Source organism: Thunnus thynnus, chromosome 23 (assembly GCF_963924715.1).
Source record: "Thunnus thynnus chromosome 23, fThuThy2.1, whole genome shotgun sequence".
Classification (NCBI taxonomy): Eukaryota; Metazoa; Chordata; class Actinopteri; order Scombriformes; family Scombridae; genus Thunnus; species Thunnus thynnus.
The window spans coordinates 22,749,512-22,768,646 of NC_089539.1; the positions used below are offsets into that span (position 1 = coordinate 22,749,512).

Sequence of the window (19,135 nt, forward strand, 5' to 3'; positions counted from 1 at the left end):
CACTTGATATGACTAACTCAGACTGCTGAAGCCTCATATAAGCTTCACAGAGACTTTTAACTGACTGTGTGGACACACTGTGGATTTTGGCCTCCATCACTTCCATTGAAAACACATTTGAAGGATCTTTTAATATCCAGTATGAACAGGAGGAATGATTACAGCGAGGAAAACCTCTTTCACTGCTCATATGGACAGTGAAAGACTGACTGATGTTTTAAGACACACTTGAAAAATTCTGAACCTATCCCTTAATTTGATGGATAGACATTATTCCACATTTTAAGATATATTTCATTCATCTTAGATAATACCAGTAATCTAAGATAGCTTATCATAATTTCACAAATGTCTAATTTAATAATAATAATAATAACTGTTTTTGTATGGCACCTTTCATACAAGAAATGCAGTTCAAAGTGCTTTACAACAAAAGACATCACATGCACCAAGTCCTTCACATGAAAAGGTTATAAAAAAGAACATAAAAGCATGTAAAAAAACATTAATGTAACATAAGATGGAAAATAAAACCCACTTGATAACATTAATACAAATAAGATAAAATAAAGTGAAAATACAATACATAAAATTGCTCCGATTTTACAATAAATTGGAGCATTTATGTACATTTTCTCACACATCTGTGTCAAGTTGATTCAGATAAAACATTTCCAGATCTCCACTCGGCGGCGCTGACGCACTTTAACGCTGTTTAATAACTACCATCATTTATCACACGAAGAAGAAAACTGTTAAACCTCGTGAAGCGGGAACTGACAGCTCGCTGCCATGGACTGGTAAATACCCATTTATTAATATTTCAGCTGTAATAAGCTTTTACACCTCTACATGTTTAGTTGTATGTGTGAACTGCGCTTCTGGTGGTTAGTTTATAACGTAGCCGGCTAGTCCGCGTCAGGTTACTTTACTGCGTTCTCTGGAGCTAACGATGCTAACACTGCTAACGCTGCCGTCCATAATCACTGTAGATGCTAGCAGGCTAATACTGATTTACATACACAGGTGATACGTTGAACTAGAGCTGCTTAAAACTTCGATAACAGTCAGTATTTTGATATAAACACACTAATTACTGACTAAACAAAGCTTAAATTAAATGCTAACGCCGCTGAACAAACTATAAACAGTAGCTTTTAAGCGTTTTTAACTGTCATGACTGCTGCATATTATTAAGCTCTTACTGTTTATTCAGCTTTATTTATTCAGGATGTCTCATTGTAGGTCAAGAACTTTATTTCAAGAGAGTCCTGAAGACATGTTACATACATACAAGATCACATTATGAATGAATGAATGAATAGTTTGACCCATCCCTCATTGAATTATTCAGACACATTAACTAAAAACAAACCAAACAGCACAATACAACATCATCCAAACATAAACACAATGGAAATACAACAGATAAACATACACAGCACCACAAGCATAAAACATAATACACAGATCCAAACAAAACAAAACCTACATATGCTTCTATTAGTGTCAAACACTGTCTGTTTGATCCAGTTCATAAACCAATAATCTGGAATCCATATAAAATCAGAATTGTGTTACATGGCAGCCTTATGTTTACCTGTTTACATGTCAAAGCAGCTGCACACAAACTAGAATTCAGTCTAAATTTGACAAAGCTATGATTGCCATGGACTTGTAGGAAGAATCAATGCTTGTTGTCGTATACGCATACATACATACATACATACACACACATACGTGCTGGTTTTGTCCTCCAGGGGTCAGGGTGAGCTGCTGTCTCCGGTGGTCCGAGATGACGAGGTGACGATCGCTGCCCGCAGGAGGAGGAAGAGCGCTGTGGCCTGTATCCTCCAGCTGGTTAAAAAGCGTGTGTTACTGTGTGAGCGATGTGCCTAACAAACTGAACCAGGATTAATCTGTTTCATAAAGCCAACTGATGTGAGCCGACTGATCTCCAGCTGAGTTAATCTCATAACTTTGAAACACATGAGATATCAAACACTGATCGTATTATTTCACAATGAAAAAGAGAGACACGTAAAGAAAAAACTGAGATGTTCACGGCTACAGAGCTCCGCATATTAAACAGAGTATGGACAGAAAAATGTCCAATCAAAAACTATCAAAACCTTTGACATAAACAAAGCAAGAGGGAACTGTTCTCAGCGTTTTGTAGGTCAACAACGAGTTTAAACTCTGACAGAAGAGATGAACTCATGTCATCATAGATCCAAGTCCCGCATGAGTGATATGAGCTTCATATTCATAAGTGCTGAATATTAACGGATGTTGATGTATAAGATGTAACATGGCATTAAACAGCTTTGAAGTATGACATAAGATCCCAGACAGGTGAGGAAATCAACAGAAAATTCATTGTTTTACTCATAAAACATTGCATTTTTCACATAAAATGCACAAAATTATCTGATTTCAGCGTCTTAAATGTGCAGATTTTCTCAGACTGTCGTTGTTTTCCTGGATTAAACTTATACTTTATATTTGAAACGCTGCTTCATTACCAGTATTTATTAATAAAGTCAGAAGTGTCAATGTTGTTGTTGTTTTCCTGACCGATGGTCTCAGTCCCGTCACTCGGCAGCGGCAGCCCCGTCGTCTCCACGGTAACACCGGCTCGCTCCATGCTGAGGAACACTCCTGCTTCACTGTTCAGACAGGCTGGTAGGACAAACACACAATGATTGATCTTTAAGCTGATTACTGATCATCCTCTAATATCAAACTCTCACCTCACCTCTCTCTCTCTCTCTCTCTCTCTCTCAGTAACTCCCAGGGTTCCAGATGTTTCCAGCATTTTGGCTACAGGAGGTCGAACGCCTCGATACACGCACACACCCAGAAACGCCGTCGGCAGTCTGGTGAGACTCAGACGCATTTTAGTTTTCTTATCTTAAACTTCTCTGACTTGTTTTCTGTGAGATTTGCTTTTATGAGATTTAGAAAACTATCAGGACAAACTCAAACCTGATGATATTGATTTTGAAGTTTTTCTTTAATTTTATTTTAGTTTGTAACATATTTAATCTCTAAATTCATTCAGATTAAAGCTTTATAAGTGTTTTTCTGTCTTTATCTGTCAGTGATCTCCAGCTTTGGGTGGTTCAGGACCTCCACCAAAGGGTCAAAAGGAAATTAAATAAGAAAGGAAAAATATATATTTCACTTTCAAAAAATGACTCTGACCTTTTACTTCTTAAAAAATGAAATAGTGGGTACTTAAGGTCTCTAAAATCCTTCAAATAGAACAATCTGAGAAGGAAAAATCACTCTTTGGTTTGACTTCTTATGTCACAACTTGTGACTAATAGTTTGTAAGTAGACGTTGTTTTGTCTCAAAGGGTCACGAGACTAAAAAGGTCGAGAACCGCCGTCATAAATCCCAGAAGAACAAATGTGTTTGTACAAGTTACATGAAAAACTCAGTGATAAACTGATAAATGTCTGTTTGTTTAGAATTTGGATGACAGCGACTGGACGATGGCGTCCAGCATGTACACCTCTCCTGTCACGGGGATGGAGAACACCAGCTTCTTCACAGACGACATCGCCAACCTCAGCTCAGCGCTACTAAAGGAGGACGACCCGGGAGAGGCCGGTGAGTGAAACAAACGCACCCCACGCCCGCTCTGTTTACTCTACGCTACGGCTCCTGTTGACGCTGTATTGTTTTGTATCATTTCAGCGGCCGCCAGTCTTTTCCCAGAGTTCCTCGGGTCCTTCCTGAAACACTCGTCCTCCGCCGTGTTCGATCTGCTGGAGGATTATCAGACGCTCTGCCAGGACAAGGTGGGCGCCGGGTTTTATGTCTGGTCTGAATTTTAGGAAGCTTTAGACACTCTGGTTCTGTCGGGGTTACTGCTGCCTTCAGATGGAACTCGTGAGCTCGTGGTTATGACACAGGAAGTCGTGTAGATGATCTGCTCGGTGTTCAGGTGGTGTAAGTCGTGAGAACGCCGCTGCTAGGCAACATGGACGCCAAAAGACTCCTCTTGTCATTGTTCTCTTCTTCCCAAGAAATGTTGACTTGTCTTGTATTTCAACGCCATGCGGGGGAACAAGAAATAAGATGACAAATGTTATGAAACTAAGAAAAACTCTATACGACTAAAATTACAATAATCTCTGAAAACGTCAACAACTCGTGAACTCGGAGCTTTCAGAAAACTTCCACTTCTGACGTCGTGAATACAACCAGAGGAGGCGTTCATATGGACTCTCCTCATGAACACGACCCCGTTTGAAGGCAGCTTTTGTCTCTAATCCCTAACTGTTACTAACTTCCTGGAGTCTCAGCTGGTTGCCTGGCAACAGGTCCCATCCTGTCATTGTTGCTTTTAGACTTTTGTATTTGTACGTATTAAACAAACCAGATATGATGTGTTAATCAGAGAGCTTTAGAGATCAGCTGCTGGCTGTAGCTTCATCTAAACTCTCAGCAAGAAATGTTGAACACTTCCTGTTTAAATGGCGTCACTCACCTTCTCTCCATCACGTATTGTAGGTGAACATGCTGCAGCACGTGGTCCTCAGAGCGGGTCAGAACAGTAAAACAGCAGGAGTGTGCTGGCTGCTGCAGCAGGAGAACTGCTCCTGGAGACTCATCACCTCACTCTACAGGTACCTGTCTCCCTGAACCACTTCCTGTCTGTCTATCTGTCTGTCTGTCTGCTTATCTGTGATTGATCACCTGTCTGTCTCTGCAGGGATCGGGTCCAGTTGGCGCTAGAAGAGGACATCATGACAGACATAGTTGTGAGTAGTAACAGTTTATGAGACTGCAGGCTGCTAACATTCAGCTAACGTTCAGCTAACATTCAGCTAACGTTCAGCTAACGTTCAGCTAACGTTCAGCTAACGTTCAGCTAACGTTCAGCTAACGTTCAGCTAACATTCAGCTAACATTCAGCTAATGTTCAGCTAACGTTCAGCTAACGTTTAGCTAACTACAGCTGCATGTTATATAGATTCAGCATCAACATCGCTATGTGTGCATGTGCAATAGTCACATCACAGGAAGTGCAATGTCATATAAGGCAAATGACCAACCTGACAGTGACGCTGCCTGTTCTGGTTGATTGATGAACTGATGAAGTGCAGCTCTTCATCAGAGTATCAGCAGCTACAGATAATGTTGCCTGGATGTTAGAGGCAGGGTGAGTGTGTGTATTCCTGTTATCAGCAGCACGTCGTCCCAGCGCTGGTTAAAAGTTAAACATTTACCGTCACAGGCCGGTCTGTGCTCTAATGTAAGAAACGCTTTACACAAACACAAAACTTTCAGCATCAGATCTATCTGTAATTACATCTCACCGGCGTGCAGATAAATCTGTTTGTTGCTTGAGTTTGAGAGTTTTTATCGTCCTCAGCTGTTTATCTTCCTCCACGCAGATCAAGCAAACATTTGAATATCGTTAGAAATGGAAGATTACATGTAAATAACACGACTGCTGCACACAAGTCCATCTGTAAAGTCTACTAACAACAAAACGTGTTGTTTTTTCCCCAAATATCATCTTCACCTGCTCTCCCTCCACTTGTCACACATGTGCTCTGATGCTAGAATGTGTCAGCAGAGTTTTCAGCCTATTGATTGTAAATAAATTTACCCAACAGCACCTGTTTCCTCTAAATCACACACACACACACACACACACACACAAACACACGTCTTCAGCCTGAATAAACAGACCAAAAGCATGAATTCTTCTGTTTTGTGTGTTGTTTTTTTATTTTTTATGTGTGTGTGTTAATGTGTGTGTAGATTCCCAGCGAGAGCGAGAAGGTCGTGGTGGAGCAGCTTTTTCAGCGGGATGCTGTTATACGACAGAGTCAGGTAACGAACACACACACACACACACACACACACAGACAGCTGCCTGCAGTTGGTTCACCGTCTGAGTGTGATTCTGAGATTATAAGAGAAGGACGGCTTCATTAAAGGTGCAACGATTAATCGACAGACAGAAAATTAACAACTATTTTGATAATTAAATAATCGTGTTTGTAATTTTTTAAGCTAAAATGTCAAATATTTGCTGGTTTCAGCTTCTCAAATGAGAGGATTTGAAAGTTTGAAAATATCTGCAGCCCTTGTCATCACACAAATGTTGAGTCAAGGATGCATGAAAAATAAATCTTCCAAATAGAAACACCAGCAGTAAAAACAAATGATTGAATGAATAAAGTAAATCTGATCATTCTGGATCCATATCAGGACAAAACATGACGGTACTGGAGTTTGTTTTTGTTGTCATCGCTGGTTGTTTACTTCCTGGTCACTGTGTTGCAGCTGGTCGTTGATTGGCTGGAGAGCATCGCCAAGGATCAGATCGGAGTTTTTTCTGACAACATAGAATATTACGCCAAAAACGTCTGCTGGTGAGTTTCCACGTGTCCGTCACCGCGTCACTCACTGATTTACATGATTTACATATCACGTATGTTCCTAATATAGAAGATAAACATGTGGTGGAAACACTAGAACGTGTTTATTCAGTGTTTATATGTCACAATGTTTTGGGCTGATTTTCAGTTGGATATTAAAATATATTTTATTCAGGAAATTTTACTTAAAGAACAAGATCTAGTCTTGTTTATATAGCTAACGTATGTACGTGTGTGTGTGTGTGTGTGTGTGTGTGTGTGTGTGTGTGTGTGTGTGTGTGTGTGTGTGTGTGTGTCAGGGAGAACACCCTCCATGCGCTGAAGCTGAGGAGGAAGAGCGGCGCCGGCTTCACTGTCCCTCTGGTCACTGAGCTGGTGAGGCCTGTTACCACGGCAACAAACACACCCTCATCTCATCCCTAAGTGTTTCTAAATACAAAGGTAATATATATATGTGTGTGTGTGTGTGTGTGTGTGTGTGTGTGTGTGTTCAGGACCCAGACGCTCCTCTCCGGCAGCAGCGGCCGCTGGCTGACCTCGACAGAGAAGACGACGCCCGACTGCTGAAGAATCTGTTCACACTGATCAGAGCGGGAATGACCGAGGAGGTAAAGTGACAGATTCAGGTTCATATTTAAAGGAGCAGTACAACTAAAATAAAAGTAGTTTAAACTGTATTTGACGTCTTAAAAAACATTGAGTTTGGTTCCATCAAAAAAGGTTTTAGAGGATATTTATCGTTTACAAACATCAGCTGTAAACAGTAACGTTAGTTCTGACTTTTTATTTATTGTTTGCGGACTGTGAGGAGACGTTCTACATGTATAAACTGACAGTGAGACAGTAGATTGAGCTGCAGGAAGCTGTTTAATACTTTTTTGTAGAGTTTCAATCAGCAGCATCAGACCTGCAGCCAAAAACTGTCACTACTGCAGCTACAGAAGCTCATCCACTCAAAATGGACTGTAATTAATTAATTATTTTATAATTGGTTAATCTATCCATTAGTTTTCTGCCACTTCATCAATTATTGTTATATAAAGCTGGGAAGTACTGACAAAAATGTGGTATAAATGCCAGTAAATAATTGTAGGTGTTATTGTCCCTGCTGGTTTCACATCATTCTTGGACCAGTTTGCGAAAAAGGTGTTAAATTACATTCTATTCAGTATTAAAAAGTCTTAAATTGAATATAGTATCATGTCATAGGCCACATGCAGGTCTTCCAGACGCGCAGCAGTCAGAAATGACGACAGTCAGAGCAGCAACAGAAAGATTTGTCTCTTTAAATAGAGCTCTAAGAAATGCTGATACACTCAAAACCCTGAACCGAGACGACTAACGGAGGTGAAATTCGACTCTACGGTGAAAACTACTCGGCTTACAGATTATCATGCAGAAGAGAAGCAAGTTGTCTCACACTGAACGCCTCAAATGAAGGAAAAACTGTCTGAAAACCTCTGATTGAAGCAACTGAACAAAAGAAATACATTTAACCAACAAGCATACTTCATTTTAATCCTTTATTTAGTGTAAGTTCAGTATTTATCTCCATGGAAACATGATCATACTATATTATAAATGAGTATAAAGTTTAAAAATGATGCATCACCTGTTGAACTGATACGATGCAGTTTATAGTCGACATGGTAAAATGAGTGTTTGCTTTGTCCAGTGATGAAGAGAATCAGCCATGATGGCCAACAGCTGATTGGTTCACGGTGCGGTGATAACGCTGCACAACAGGTTTCCTAACGACAGCTGTCGATGTTGGCGGTCAGGGCGTTGCATTTGTTGCTTCTACGCTGTGTGTTTAGACTGTGGAGGCTTTCTCTTCTCCCGCATGGACTCACAGCTGTGTTTGTGTGTGTGTGTGTGTGTGTCTGTGTGTGTGTGTGTGTGTGTGTCTGTGTGTGTGTGTGTGTGTCTGTGTGTGTGTGTGTGTGTGTGTAGGCTCAGAGGCTGTGTAAGCGCTGCGGTCAGGCCTGGAGAGCAGCGACTCTGGAAGGCTGGAAACTCTATCACGATCCCAACATGACCTCAGGTAACCTCTGGCCCCCCTCCAATGATGATCTGAACAGCCGAGAGTTTCTTCATCTTTGTGGTTTAGCCAACGTTCTGCTCTAACATGAGTCTTTATCTGTGTCTGGTCCGTGTGCAGTCAGTAGAGAGCTGCAGCCCGTTGAAGGAAACCCTCACAGAGGAATCTGGAAAGCCTGCTGCTGGAGGATGGCTGAGGAGGTACAACTAGTCTGAGCTTACAGTCAGTAAAGCAGATGCTGTGTGCAACCCACAAACAAAACCCTGTTAACACATTACACTATGGTCCTGTAATCCTCCTCCAAATAAAATATCTACTTCCTGGATGGCGGTAAAGCCGGTACAATGTTGAAAAATCAGGATATCAGGTGTTCCATTGTGTCACTTTGTATTTACTGACATACGAACACAAAACAACCACAAAAGGAGTTTGTTAACCTGCTGTGTGTGTTTGTGTGTTTCAGGAGCAGTTAAACAGATACGAGAGAGCGATCTACGCCGGCCTGAGCGGAAACCTCAAACCGGTAAATATGAGTTTGTATTTATGTTGATTTCAGGTCGTGTTTACTGTAAGTCAGCAGGGTCACACTGGAGGATCTGAATCTCTCTTATTGAGCCTCTGAGGATTCGCCAGCTGCAAGCACGTCCTGTTTTTAGCTACGATCAAACCGAAATTGTCGCAGCATGTGGGAGAAACAACTGATTGTGTTCAGTTTGACTCTAATATTGTGTGTGTGTGTGTGTGTGTGTGTGTGTATATATGTGTGTGTGTGTGTCAGCTCCTGGCAGTGTGTGAATCATGGGAGGACTGTGTGTGGGCGTACTTCAGAGTGATGGTGGACTCGCTGGTGGAAAAGGATCTGATGTCGTCGGGGATGGCCCACCAGGAAGTGGAGACGCTGCCGAGAGAATACCTGGAGGCCAAGTACGACACACACACACACACACACACACAGATATACAGCAGCAATTTAAATATAAGTTAATAAAGTCAATTACCGTATTGACCAGAATATAAGGTCAAGCAGATTATAAGTTGACATGTTCTTTTCCAACAGCTCTTGTCCTGTTTTGAAAGTTTCCTTTAGATTCTATATATCTTTATCCTTGAATCCCACGTTTATGTATCTTGTTTATCACTCACACTCTCACCGTCTGAGCTCCTCGTCACCCGTGACAGCAGTGATCATCCGGCTCGTTTCTGCAGTAAAGACGCTTTAAACTCATTTTAATTCCTGATGAATTTATTCCCTTTTTGTGGCAGAAAAACACATTAAACTCCTGCAGGTTAAACTGAGGTAACTGAACCCTTTCAGTGCTGACTAAAGCTCAGAACTGGACGTCAGGACGTGTTGTCTGACCACGTCAGACAAAGTTTTGCAGTCGGCTGGTCACATGAAAAGTGACATGAATGAAGGAGAGCTAGAGAGAGAAGTTGAAACCGTGACTCCTTTGTCACCTCCGCACAGCTGATATTGTTTTATTACATCTTTTCACCCTGATGCCTCCAGGCTGCTCAGCCAGATGACGCCTCACTGACTGGTTTTATAGATGAAGCTGCATGTTAAAGAAAGAATAAAAACACACCTGATAACACACCTCTGATCACTTTACTGTCTGTCTCTCCTCAGTTGGACGATGGAAAAGGTGTTTGAGGAACTTCAAGCCTCAGAGTCAAAGGTGAAACTCACACTGACTGAAATGTCTGAGACTGATGAATGTCGACTGAACCCACCGTTAAAACCCTCCTCTGTCTGTGTGTGTGTGTGTGTGTGTGTGTGTGTGTGTGTGTGTGTGTGTGTGTGTGCGCGCAGAGGGTGTTGGAGGAGACACGAGAGCATTACCACGTCATCCAGAAGTTTGTCATCCTGGGAGATCTGGACGGTAAGACGCCCTCACCTCCGACCCCTGAAGAGGAATGAAATGTGTTTGTTGCTATCATTATTATTATTATTATTGAGGTTATTAACCTCAACCTCTCTCTCTCTCTGTGTCTCTCAGGTCTGCTGGAGGAGTTTTCTGATTGGCTGGCAGCCTCTAAGCCCCTCCCCTCTCACCTGCTGCGTTTCATGACTCATCTCCTGCTGTTTTTCCGCTCTCTGGGTTTGGCCCTGAAGGTAAAATAGCTCATTTAATTTGTCCACAAACAATAAAATGGACATTTGTATTAAAATTATTAACTTATTTGTGTTGTTGATATGAGAGGATATCAGAAGCGAGTCGTTGTCTGACGTCTCTCTTCTTCTTGTAAGGAGGAAGTATGCGTGGACGTGCTGAAGACGTACGTCTCCTTCCTGATTCGGGATCAGCAGACCGACCTCGTGGCGAGCTACGTTAGCCAGCTACCGGTCGAGCTCGCCACCGCTCAGTACGCCACTTTCCTGGAGACGGTCAACCAGCCGGAGCTCCGCCCACGCTGCCTGCAGCTCGCCACCGATGCCGGTGAGACGGGGAAATATGGAAACATAAACACTGAGGCGAGTAAAATAACGAACGTTACATGTGAGGATACTGAATGTTTGTGTTTGTTTCTTGCAGGTCTGGATGTCGCTGCGATAACTAAGCTGGTGGTGGAGACTGTGAGAGAGAGAGACGACTCTGAGTTCACTCATCACAGCCAGACGCTGGAGACGGGAACTACTAAGGTACACAGTGAAAACCAAAGAACACTGATTTTATCCACAAAAACTATAAAATATGTATCGACTGCCTGTTTTCCTCGACGAAAATGAGACGAAAACTAAATAAAAACATAAATGTTGCCTTTTTTCTGCTAATTTTGCAATAGAAACATCTGCAACTACGGCTGCAACTCACCATTATTTTCATTATTGATTCATCTTTCAATTATTTTCGATCAGTTGTTTGGTCTATAAAATATCAGAAAACACTATTTCCCAAAGCTCAAGATGACGTCTTGTTGTCTTGTTTTGTCACAACCCAAAGACATGAAGTTTACTGTCACAGACGACTAAAAAAAACAGAAAATATTCACATTTGAGAAGCTGGAATTTGAGGATTTGACCTCAAAAAATGACTCAAAATAATGAATCAATTATCAAAATAATTAAACAATTAATTTAATAGTTGGCAACTAACCGATTTAATTGTTGTGGCTCATCAAAGACATCAACATTTTTAGCCTGAGAATGATTCAAAGACGTTAAGAAATAAATTAGAAATGCATAAATGAGACTTAAAATTTAATTGATTAAAATGATAAAAATGTGACAGAAACTAATAAAAAAGACAAAGTAAAACTGAATCAAGTGTCCAAACACAAGTAGACAACATAGTTTGTCAGTCAGTTGTATTTATAGCTACTGTGATGCTGTGCTCTGATAGGAGGACCAAAGGAAGATCGATGTCATCGATTGGCTGCTGTTTGACCCCGCCCATCGAGCTGAGGCCCTAAAGCAGTCCAACGCCATCATGAGGAAGTTTCTGGGTACGTTTGTTTTTATTTATTCATCACGACTTTCTCCATCATCTCGTCTGCCTCTCGGTCGCTGACATGGACGCTCTCGATGGAGCGCTACAACCGGCGAGCGGTTTGTCCTGATCGTGAGGACCATGATGCATTGCTTCTGTCTCTCTCTCAGCTCTGCAGAAACACGACGCAGCCAAGGCGGTGTTCTCTAAAGTTCCAGAGGATTCAATGAAGGAGATTTACTGCCAGTGGGCGGGGGTCGGCCAGACCACGCCCCCACCCGCTGAGGACGAGAACGCCATCAGAGAACACCTGTGCATCAGAGCCTACCTGGTCTGTTACCGTAGTTATCATGATAACTATGTAATGATATGTATGTTTTAATCGTACCACTAGCACTGTAGCAGCAGCATTACTTCAGTCTGTTCTGCAAGGATCAATAAGGTTTATTGATCTGAATGTGTCTTCTTTAATTGTTTCTCACAGGAAGCCCATGAGGCCTTCACTGACTGGTTCAGCCACAGCAGTTCAGCCCCCCAGAAGCCAGCACCGGCTCCTGAGGCCAAATTCACAGAGAGAGTAGCCAATGAGATGAGAGAGAAGGAGTACCAGGTACACACACACACACACACACACACACACACACACGGTTCCTACTTTTTCTTATCTATAAATAGTTTTTCAATTTATTTATCATTTCCATCTAGAATATTGAGGAATACTATATTATTCAAGGTGTCTTCTTACATTTGGTTCTAGTGGTGGAAGTACTCAGATCTGTGGTCATGTGATGTCTGCTGCGGGGTTTAGCTCATTACCGTCATCCCCGCATTTAAAAAAAAAAATATATATATATGTCAACCACAACTGTTATATATGGTAGTCTAATGTGCTTGCGCATGTACTATGTGATATACGGTAACACATTGGAGACATAGGACGTTACGTGATACGTTGGAGAATCTGCGTTGCCTCGGTTTGCTCCGGGCACCAGGCTGCAAGACCTCAGCATCGCCCCACAAGAACGACCGCCCGGGGGGGGGGACACTGAAAGCAGTGTATCAGGAAGCAGAAGCGCAGCAAACGAGCCGAGTTAGGCTAAAGGCTAACCCCAGTCGATCAGCTCTCCTGTCAATCTTACTCGCCAACATCAGCTCCACTGACAATAAACTAGAACTACCCAACACAGCTTCTGACCTCCTGGAAAGAAATGACAAACTGTTGTGCCTTCATCTTCACCGAGACGTGGCTGCACGACTGTATCCCTTATTCCGCTAACCAGCTAGCCGGGCTAACAGCTGCCCAGTAGGACAGGATTGCTTAATTGTCTGGTAAGACAGCAGCCTGTGTGTTGTTCCGCAGGGATACGTTGTTTTTTCACCGCAGTAAGAAAAAAATCCACACAACTTGAGATGAACATTTGTAAAATGCCACCTTCAAGTCAGGAGGCGGGTCTTAAAGAGACAGGAGCTAAAACAGCCTGTTTCAGACAGAGGCTGAACTGAGGGGCTGCATAAAGGACCAGTAGAAGATGAGTCATATTTCATTTTGTATATGTATGTGTGTGTCAGACCTCTCTGTCCTCCTGGTCGTGTCGTCTGGACGTTCTGACTGAAGATGTGAAAGAGAGGATCTACAATGTGCTACTGTTCGTTGATGGAGGATGGATGGTCGACAACAGACAGGTGAGCGTTTTATGACATGAAACAGACATTCAGTAGGACATATTTTTATTACACCTATTCAGCTAAATAAAAAATCGATTGTCTGATTGGTTTATTAATTGACTGGTCGTGCTTTCAGGATTCGGAGCAGGATTCAGAGCGTAGCCACCAGATGGCGGCGTTGCGCTCTCTGTGTCTGCCTCGCCTCAGCTTCCTGCTGCTCAGCGTGCTGCAGAACTCCTCCAGACACCAGGAGGCGCTGCGACTCGCTGACATCATCTCATCCGACCAGCACCGTCTCTACCAGGTAACTTTTTAAAGACGGTGAATGCAGAACATTACCGGTGTCATGAAGGCGTCACAGTGAAGGCTGTTTGTTATTTAGTTTTATGTTGTTGACGAGGTACACAGAAGATGTCATATCAGGCGACTTTAATACCACATGAACAAGTTCAGACAATGAAGATGAATGGAAAGTGATCGCAAACAAAATCAAGCTTTATTTGTGTTGTTTACACCTGTGAGGCCTGACAAACACGCTATCAAATGCAAATAATATGCTAAAATATGCTAAAACTACCCTTTTATCCATCACCTCTGTTTCTCTACTGCAGTCATCTAACTGATTAATCGTTTCAATCATTTTTCAAGCAAAAATTGTGCAAAAATGCCAAACATTGTCTTGTTCCAGCATCTCAAATGTAAAGGTTCTGTTGCTTTTCTCTGTTTTATGTTATATAAATGGAAAATCTTTTGGTTTTTGACTGTTAGTCGAACAAAACGAGACATTTTAAGATGTCACCTCGAGCTCTGGGAAGCTGCAATGTGCGTTTTTTCCACAATTTATTATTATTTTTTATTGTTTTCCACTATGATAATTAATCAAAAATAATCATGTATAATAACCAGCTTCGGAGTTCTCTGTAATCTCTTATATTTAAGATTATTTTCAGTTTTTAAGAAATTTAATAAATAGCTTTTATTCTTAGATTTGTGAGGAGGATTAAAAGGTTTTTACTTTTATCTTTCACTGAAGTCCAAACTGTCACATTTAGCAGTTTGATAAATGCGGCTGCTCTTCTTTGAGGTCATGTTTTTTATGATCTGTTTGTTTCTCTTTTCTCCTCTCTTTCTCTCTCTCCACACGTTCAGGTTTTCTCTAAAGAGGAGCTCAGAAGGTTCCTCCAGAAGTTGAGGGAGTCGTCGCTCTCTCTGTTGGACCGAGGACTCGACCCGCTGGGCTACGAGTTACAGCCATGAACTCACACAGAAAATACACTTATACACACAGATCAGTGTTTGAATCACTGTTGTTGTTTTTCAGATTGTGTTAAAATGTTTTTGCTAAATAAAAGCCTATGTTTCCTGTAGTGGTTTAATGTAAACTTTATTTGAAGTCATTCAACTGCATCATCAGATTTGTTTTTTTAATGTCTTTAAAATATTAAACCTCACCTGAAGCAGATACATATTGTTAGCATTTAGTGTCTCACATCTTATTAAACTGTAAAGATTATACAGTTGTGTGACAGTTGTGACAAAGATCACACCGTATACTATAAAATAAATTATCAGAGCTCAGTACGAGCCACCAGAGAATGAAGAGTTTGAGAATAAAGTCATCAATATTACAATAAAGTAATATGTCCAGAATAAACTTCGATTTTGAAAGAAGAATAAAGTTGTACAATTTAGAGAAAAAAAAACAAAAAAACAATCATGTTGCTTCCAGAGCAACATGTCATATGTTATGAGGGTGGATTACATGTCCATGTTTTAGGTTTTCCCAACAGATTTTACTGGTTAATGACTTGTTTGAACTGCTGCAGTTGGTGCAATATTAACTTTTTTTGTCCACCAGCCAAATGGCTAATGAATGTTGAAATTTTACCAGCCACTCAATAGATTACCATTGTTATTTTGTCTTGGGAGTGAAGTTAATTTATCAGCCATTTGGATATTTTATCAGTATTTGGCTGTTGGCAGGTGCAGTATACAGGTTAGAGCTTTGAATCAGCTGCCTGGAGGAAAAGTCCTGCTTCCAAAACACGTCCTGTTATTGACTCATATATCATGTAACTGGGTTAATTTCATCTCAATATTATAAAATTTCTGATAAACGATACGTTGGTGAAACTAACTAAATTCAGGTCATCAACATTACTCATACAATCTCATATGACTTTTTCTTACAATATCACATTTTTCTCAAAAATTGTAAACTTTAATTGTTAATAATCTCAGAACCAATCCTCACAGGGCCACAAACTGTCCATATAGTCACATGCAAATGTTGCTCCCTTTTATTTGCAATTTTCATTCAATTAACTTTTCATTATGACTATCTGTATTAAAATGAAAGTACGAATGTCGGCACCCAATTCTGACAACCGCTCACACACAAATAGCCCGTTTTGAATGATGTCTAATTAAATTATTCAGTTAAATAATTATTTTCATATTATTATTATATATTTTTACATATTTAACCATTTAAAGTTATTTAATCAAAGTAGAAAAAAGAAAAACATGTTATCGTTATCATTAACGCTGGATGCAGTGTCAGTTTACGGCCAGCAGGGCGACGCTACAGAAATAAGCATCAATGAACAACTGAACAGTAAACATATCGACTGTCAGTAGTTCAACTGTCTGGTAAACTGGTGGATAAACGTCGTTGTTTGGACATTATTTAATCAACAGGAAGTTGAAAGGTACGTAAACAACGCTTAAACTTAACTACGCCTGGAGTTTGGCGCTGTAGTTAACCTTAGCAGTAGCACAAGTTAGCAGGTGGTTGGCAGCGTGCTAGCAGGCCGCGGAGCCTCGGGGTTTCCTGGCTGAGCAGACCGTCATCGAGGAGCAGCCACGCGGTCGCTGTATGCTTACGGGTAACTCTGTTAAATTAGCAAGATTCTGGTAAAATGAAATGGTCTATTAGGTTTCATAAAGTTTGTAGAACTCACATTCGTTGTGTGACAGGTGTTACTATCCGGTAAAATCCTGTTGTTTATATATAAGATAGTATTTGACGTTAAATTGTGTAACGTTTGTTTAGCTTCCTTTCAAGTGTTGTGTAACGTTAGCTAACTAACGGTAGATTTAACTGTTCCACACGGCTGCTTTTGCATTTAATTCGGGGTCATTCTGAATTTAAATGTTTTTGTGATAAACCAGCGTTAAGTTAGAAGTGACTGCTGTGTTTTTAGCCTGCTGGCTAATATACAAGTTACAAAAGCAGCGTTAGTACACATTTTCATGTGTTTCCTGCATGCATGGCTGTCATATTGTCATACGTGTTAAAACACCTGCTTTTAACGTAAACTTCTAATTAGATATACTAAAGAGAAAAAGATAGCTGCCACATTCAATTAGCAGACAGAGTTTAGCACATGCATCATTACAGCATCCACAGACTGTAAGTTAATAAGAGTGCAAACCAAAGTGTTTAACGTCGGTAAATTTAAAGTTTCACTGGTTATAAATCCGTCAGTTTGTCAGCTGTTGAACTGAAGTTTCGGGCTCATTACTCTTCCATTGATGTGTGAAAGTGTTGTTATTGTATCCCGATGATGACAGAGTTCAGTCTGCCTGCATTACAGCAGTAGAGAGTAGACACACACACATAGACAGAGAGAGAGAGAGGAGAGAGAGCGGGACAAGTCCGGGCATATTTTCACTACATGTGTACGAGTTGTACTATCCAACAGCTGACTCATACAGCAGTGTGTCAGCTGTGTGTATAAGTCATTCTTTCTGTACAGTCACACAGAACTCTGTCCAGACATATTCACACTCAGGGGCCAAAACATGTCCTGTCATACAGAGACGTACAAGAGAGGATCAATATCAGTTTTATTTTTTTTTATTTAAGCTCTAAGATGTGTGTATCCCAGCCGAGTGTGGAGTGGATTTTAATTCATTTTTGAACAACATATTAAGGTGTGTTTATGAAATATTAGATTCATAGTGGGAGAAGAGGTGGCTGCTTGTAATTTGATTTAGAAAACTAAATTAATCAAGCAGTTGTTTTCTCAATTAATTGTTTGGTCTATAAAATGTCAGAAAATGGTTAAAAAAAATGTCATAGTTTCCCAAAGTCCAAGGTGACGTCCTTAAACGTCTTGTTTTGTCCACAACTTAAAGATATTCAGTTTACTGTCATAGACGACTTAATAAACAAGAAAATATTCACATTTAAGAAGCTGGAATCAGAGAATTTTGACGTTTTTTTCTTTTAAAAAAAGACTCAAAATGATGAATTGATTATCAAATTAGTTATTAATATAATAGCTGGAATTAAACAACTAATTGTTGCATCTTTACTAAATATCAGTCAAACGTCTTCTCCTTCATATTCATGTGTTTTTACAGGTGTCAGGTTTGTTTATGTAATATCATTGATCCTGCTGTCATGTTAGTGACTTCAGTGTTTTGGTTTCTGCTGTGTGACTGAGATCAGATCATCTGCTGCTTGTAGTTAAAGAGGTGTTTTTATAGAAATCAATCAAATAATATTGATCCAGTTGATGCAGAAACTCTAAACTAGTTTTATTTTCTGGTCATTTGATTGTAGCTTTGATGAAATCATCTTATATCAATTTAATCTCTCCTGACTCCTCTGTTTAATATTCTTCCCCTTTTCCCTATTTCTAAATATTTGTAATTATTTTGACACATTAGCAGAGCTGCAATGATTAGTTGATTAGTTGATTGTCAGAGAATTAACAGGCAGTTAAGTTTCAGTCATTTTTCAAGCATAAATGCTTGTTCAGCCTCTCAAATGTGAAGATTTTCTGTTTTTCTTTGTTTTATGTGACAATTTAATCAATATCTTCTTTTCTTTATTTGTGCAGCAGCTTTCATACAGGTTAGTCAAACAGTTGGAGACTAATACACAAGAGATAATGTAATAAAATAGATTTAAAATGAAATAAAATAAGAACTAGATACCACAGATGAAAGACAACGACAAATAAAATAGATTAGATGTAATAAAACATTTAAAAACATGAATATAACAAGACAAATGATTAAACAAATAAATAAAAATATTTGAATCAAAAGTCAGACTAAAGAGGCTTTTAAGTTAACATTTAAATATATCAACACTTTCAGCTGCTTTTAAACGATTAATCGAGAAATTATTTAAATTTTAATTTCATTTATTTATTGAAGTTTATTGAAAATGTTCTGGTTCAGGATATAAATCCTCCTCCTCCGCTTCACAACTTCAAAATAAAACACACAACAATTAACTTGTTTAAAATAACAATAATTGCACAAATGATCACAAATCAGCTTTATAATGATATAAAATGTCTTTAGTTGATCAGAATTGATCTGGACTGTTGTTAAGAGTTTATTGATGGAGGAGCTGGAATAAATCATAGTGACTCTCTCACTTCATATCACGGCTGTTCTTGACAAAAATTAATGTAAAAACTTGTATTAAATTCATGAGATCATGTAAAATCCTACAGCTCTGCTCCAAAAACCTTATTAACTTATGAATGTTTGAAGTTTGGCCCTCAGAGCTCGTTTTTACTCGTGTGTATTTGAAGCCTCACTAATCGATTATTATTCACTGTTA

At 40.0% G+C, this 19,135-nt stretch overlaps 1 protein-coding gene across 1 annotated transcript; it reads left to right on the forward strand.

Moving 5' to 3' along the window:
* The first annotated feature begins 694 nt into the window (after nucleotides 1-694).
* On the forward strand, nucleotides 695-14,912 carry nup107 (nucleoporin 107). Its single transcript, XM_067582161.1, has 27 exons — nucleotides 695-800; nucleotides 1,761-1,846; nucleotides 2,590-2,685; nucleotides 2,788-2,882; nucleotides 3,478-3,619; nucleotides 3,707-3,810; nucleotides 4,526-4,641; nucleotides 4,728-4,776; nucleotides 5,786-5,857; nucleotides 6,314-6,402; nucleotides 6,708-6,783; nucleotides 6,903-7,016; nucleotides 8,362-8,452; nucleotides 8,570-8,649; nucleotides 8,913-8,972; nucleotides 9,228-9,373; nucleotides 10,080-10,128; nucleotides 10,263-10,332; nucleotides 10,450-10,565; nucleotides 10,701-10,890; nucleotides 10,987-11,093; nucleotides 11,794-11,896; nucleotides 12,051-12,211; nucleotides 12,365-12,490; nucleotides 13,450-13,563; nucleotides 13,682-13,849; nucleotides 14,695-14,912. Exons 1-27 carry the CDS (start codon nucleotides 793-795, stop codon nucleotides 14,800-14,802), a joined length of 2,736 nt encoding a protein of 911 aa, XP_067438262.1. The 5' UTR covers nucleotides 695-792; the 3' UTR covers nucleotides 14,803-14,912.
* Nucleotides 14,913-19,135: the final 4,223 nt, after the last annotated feature.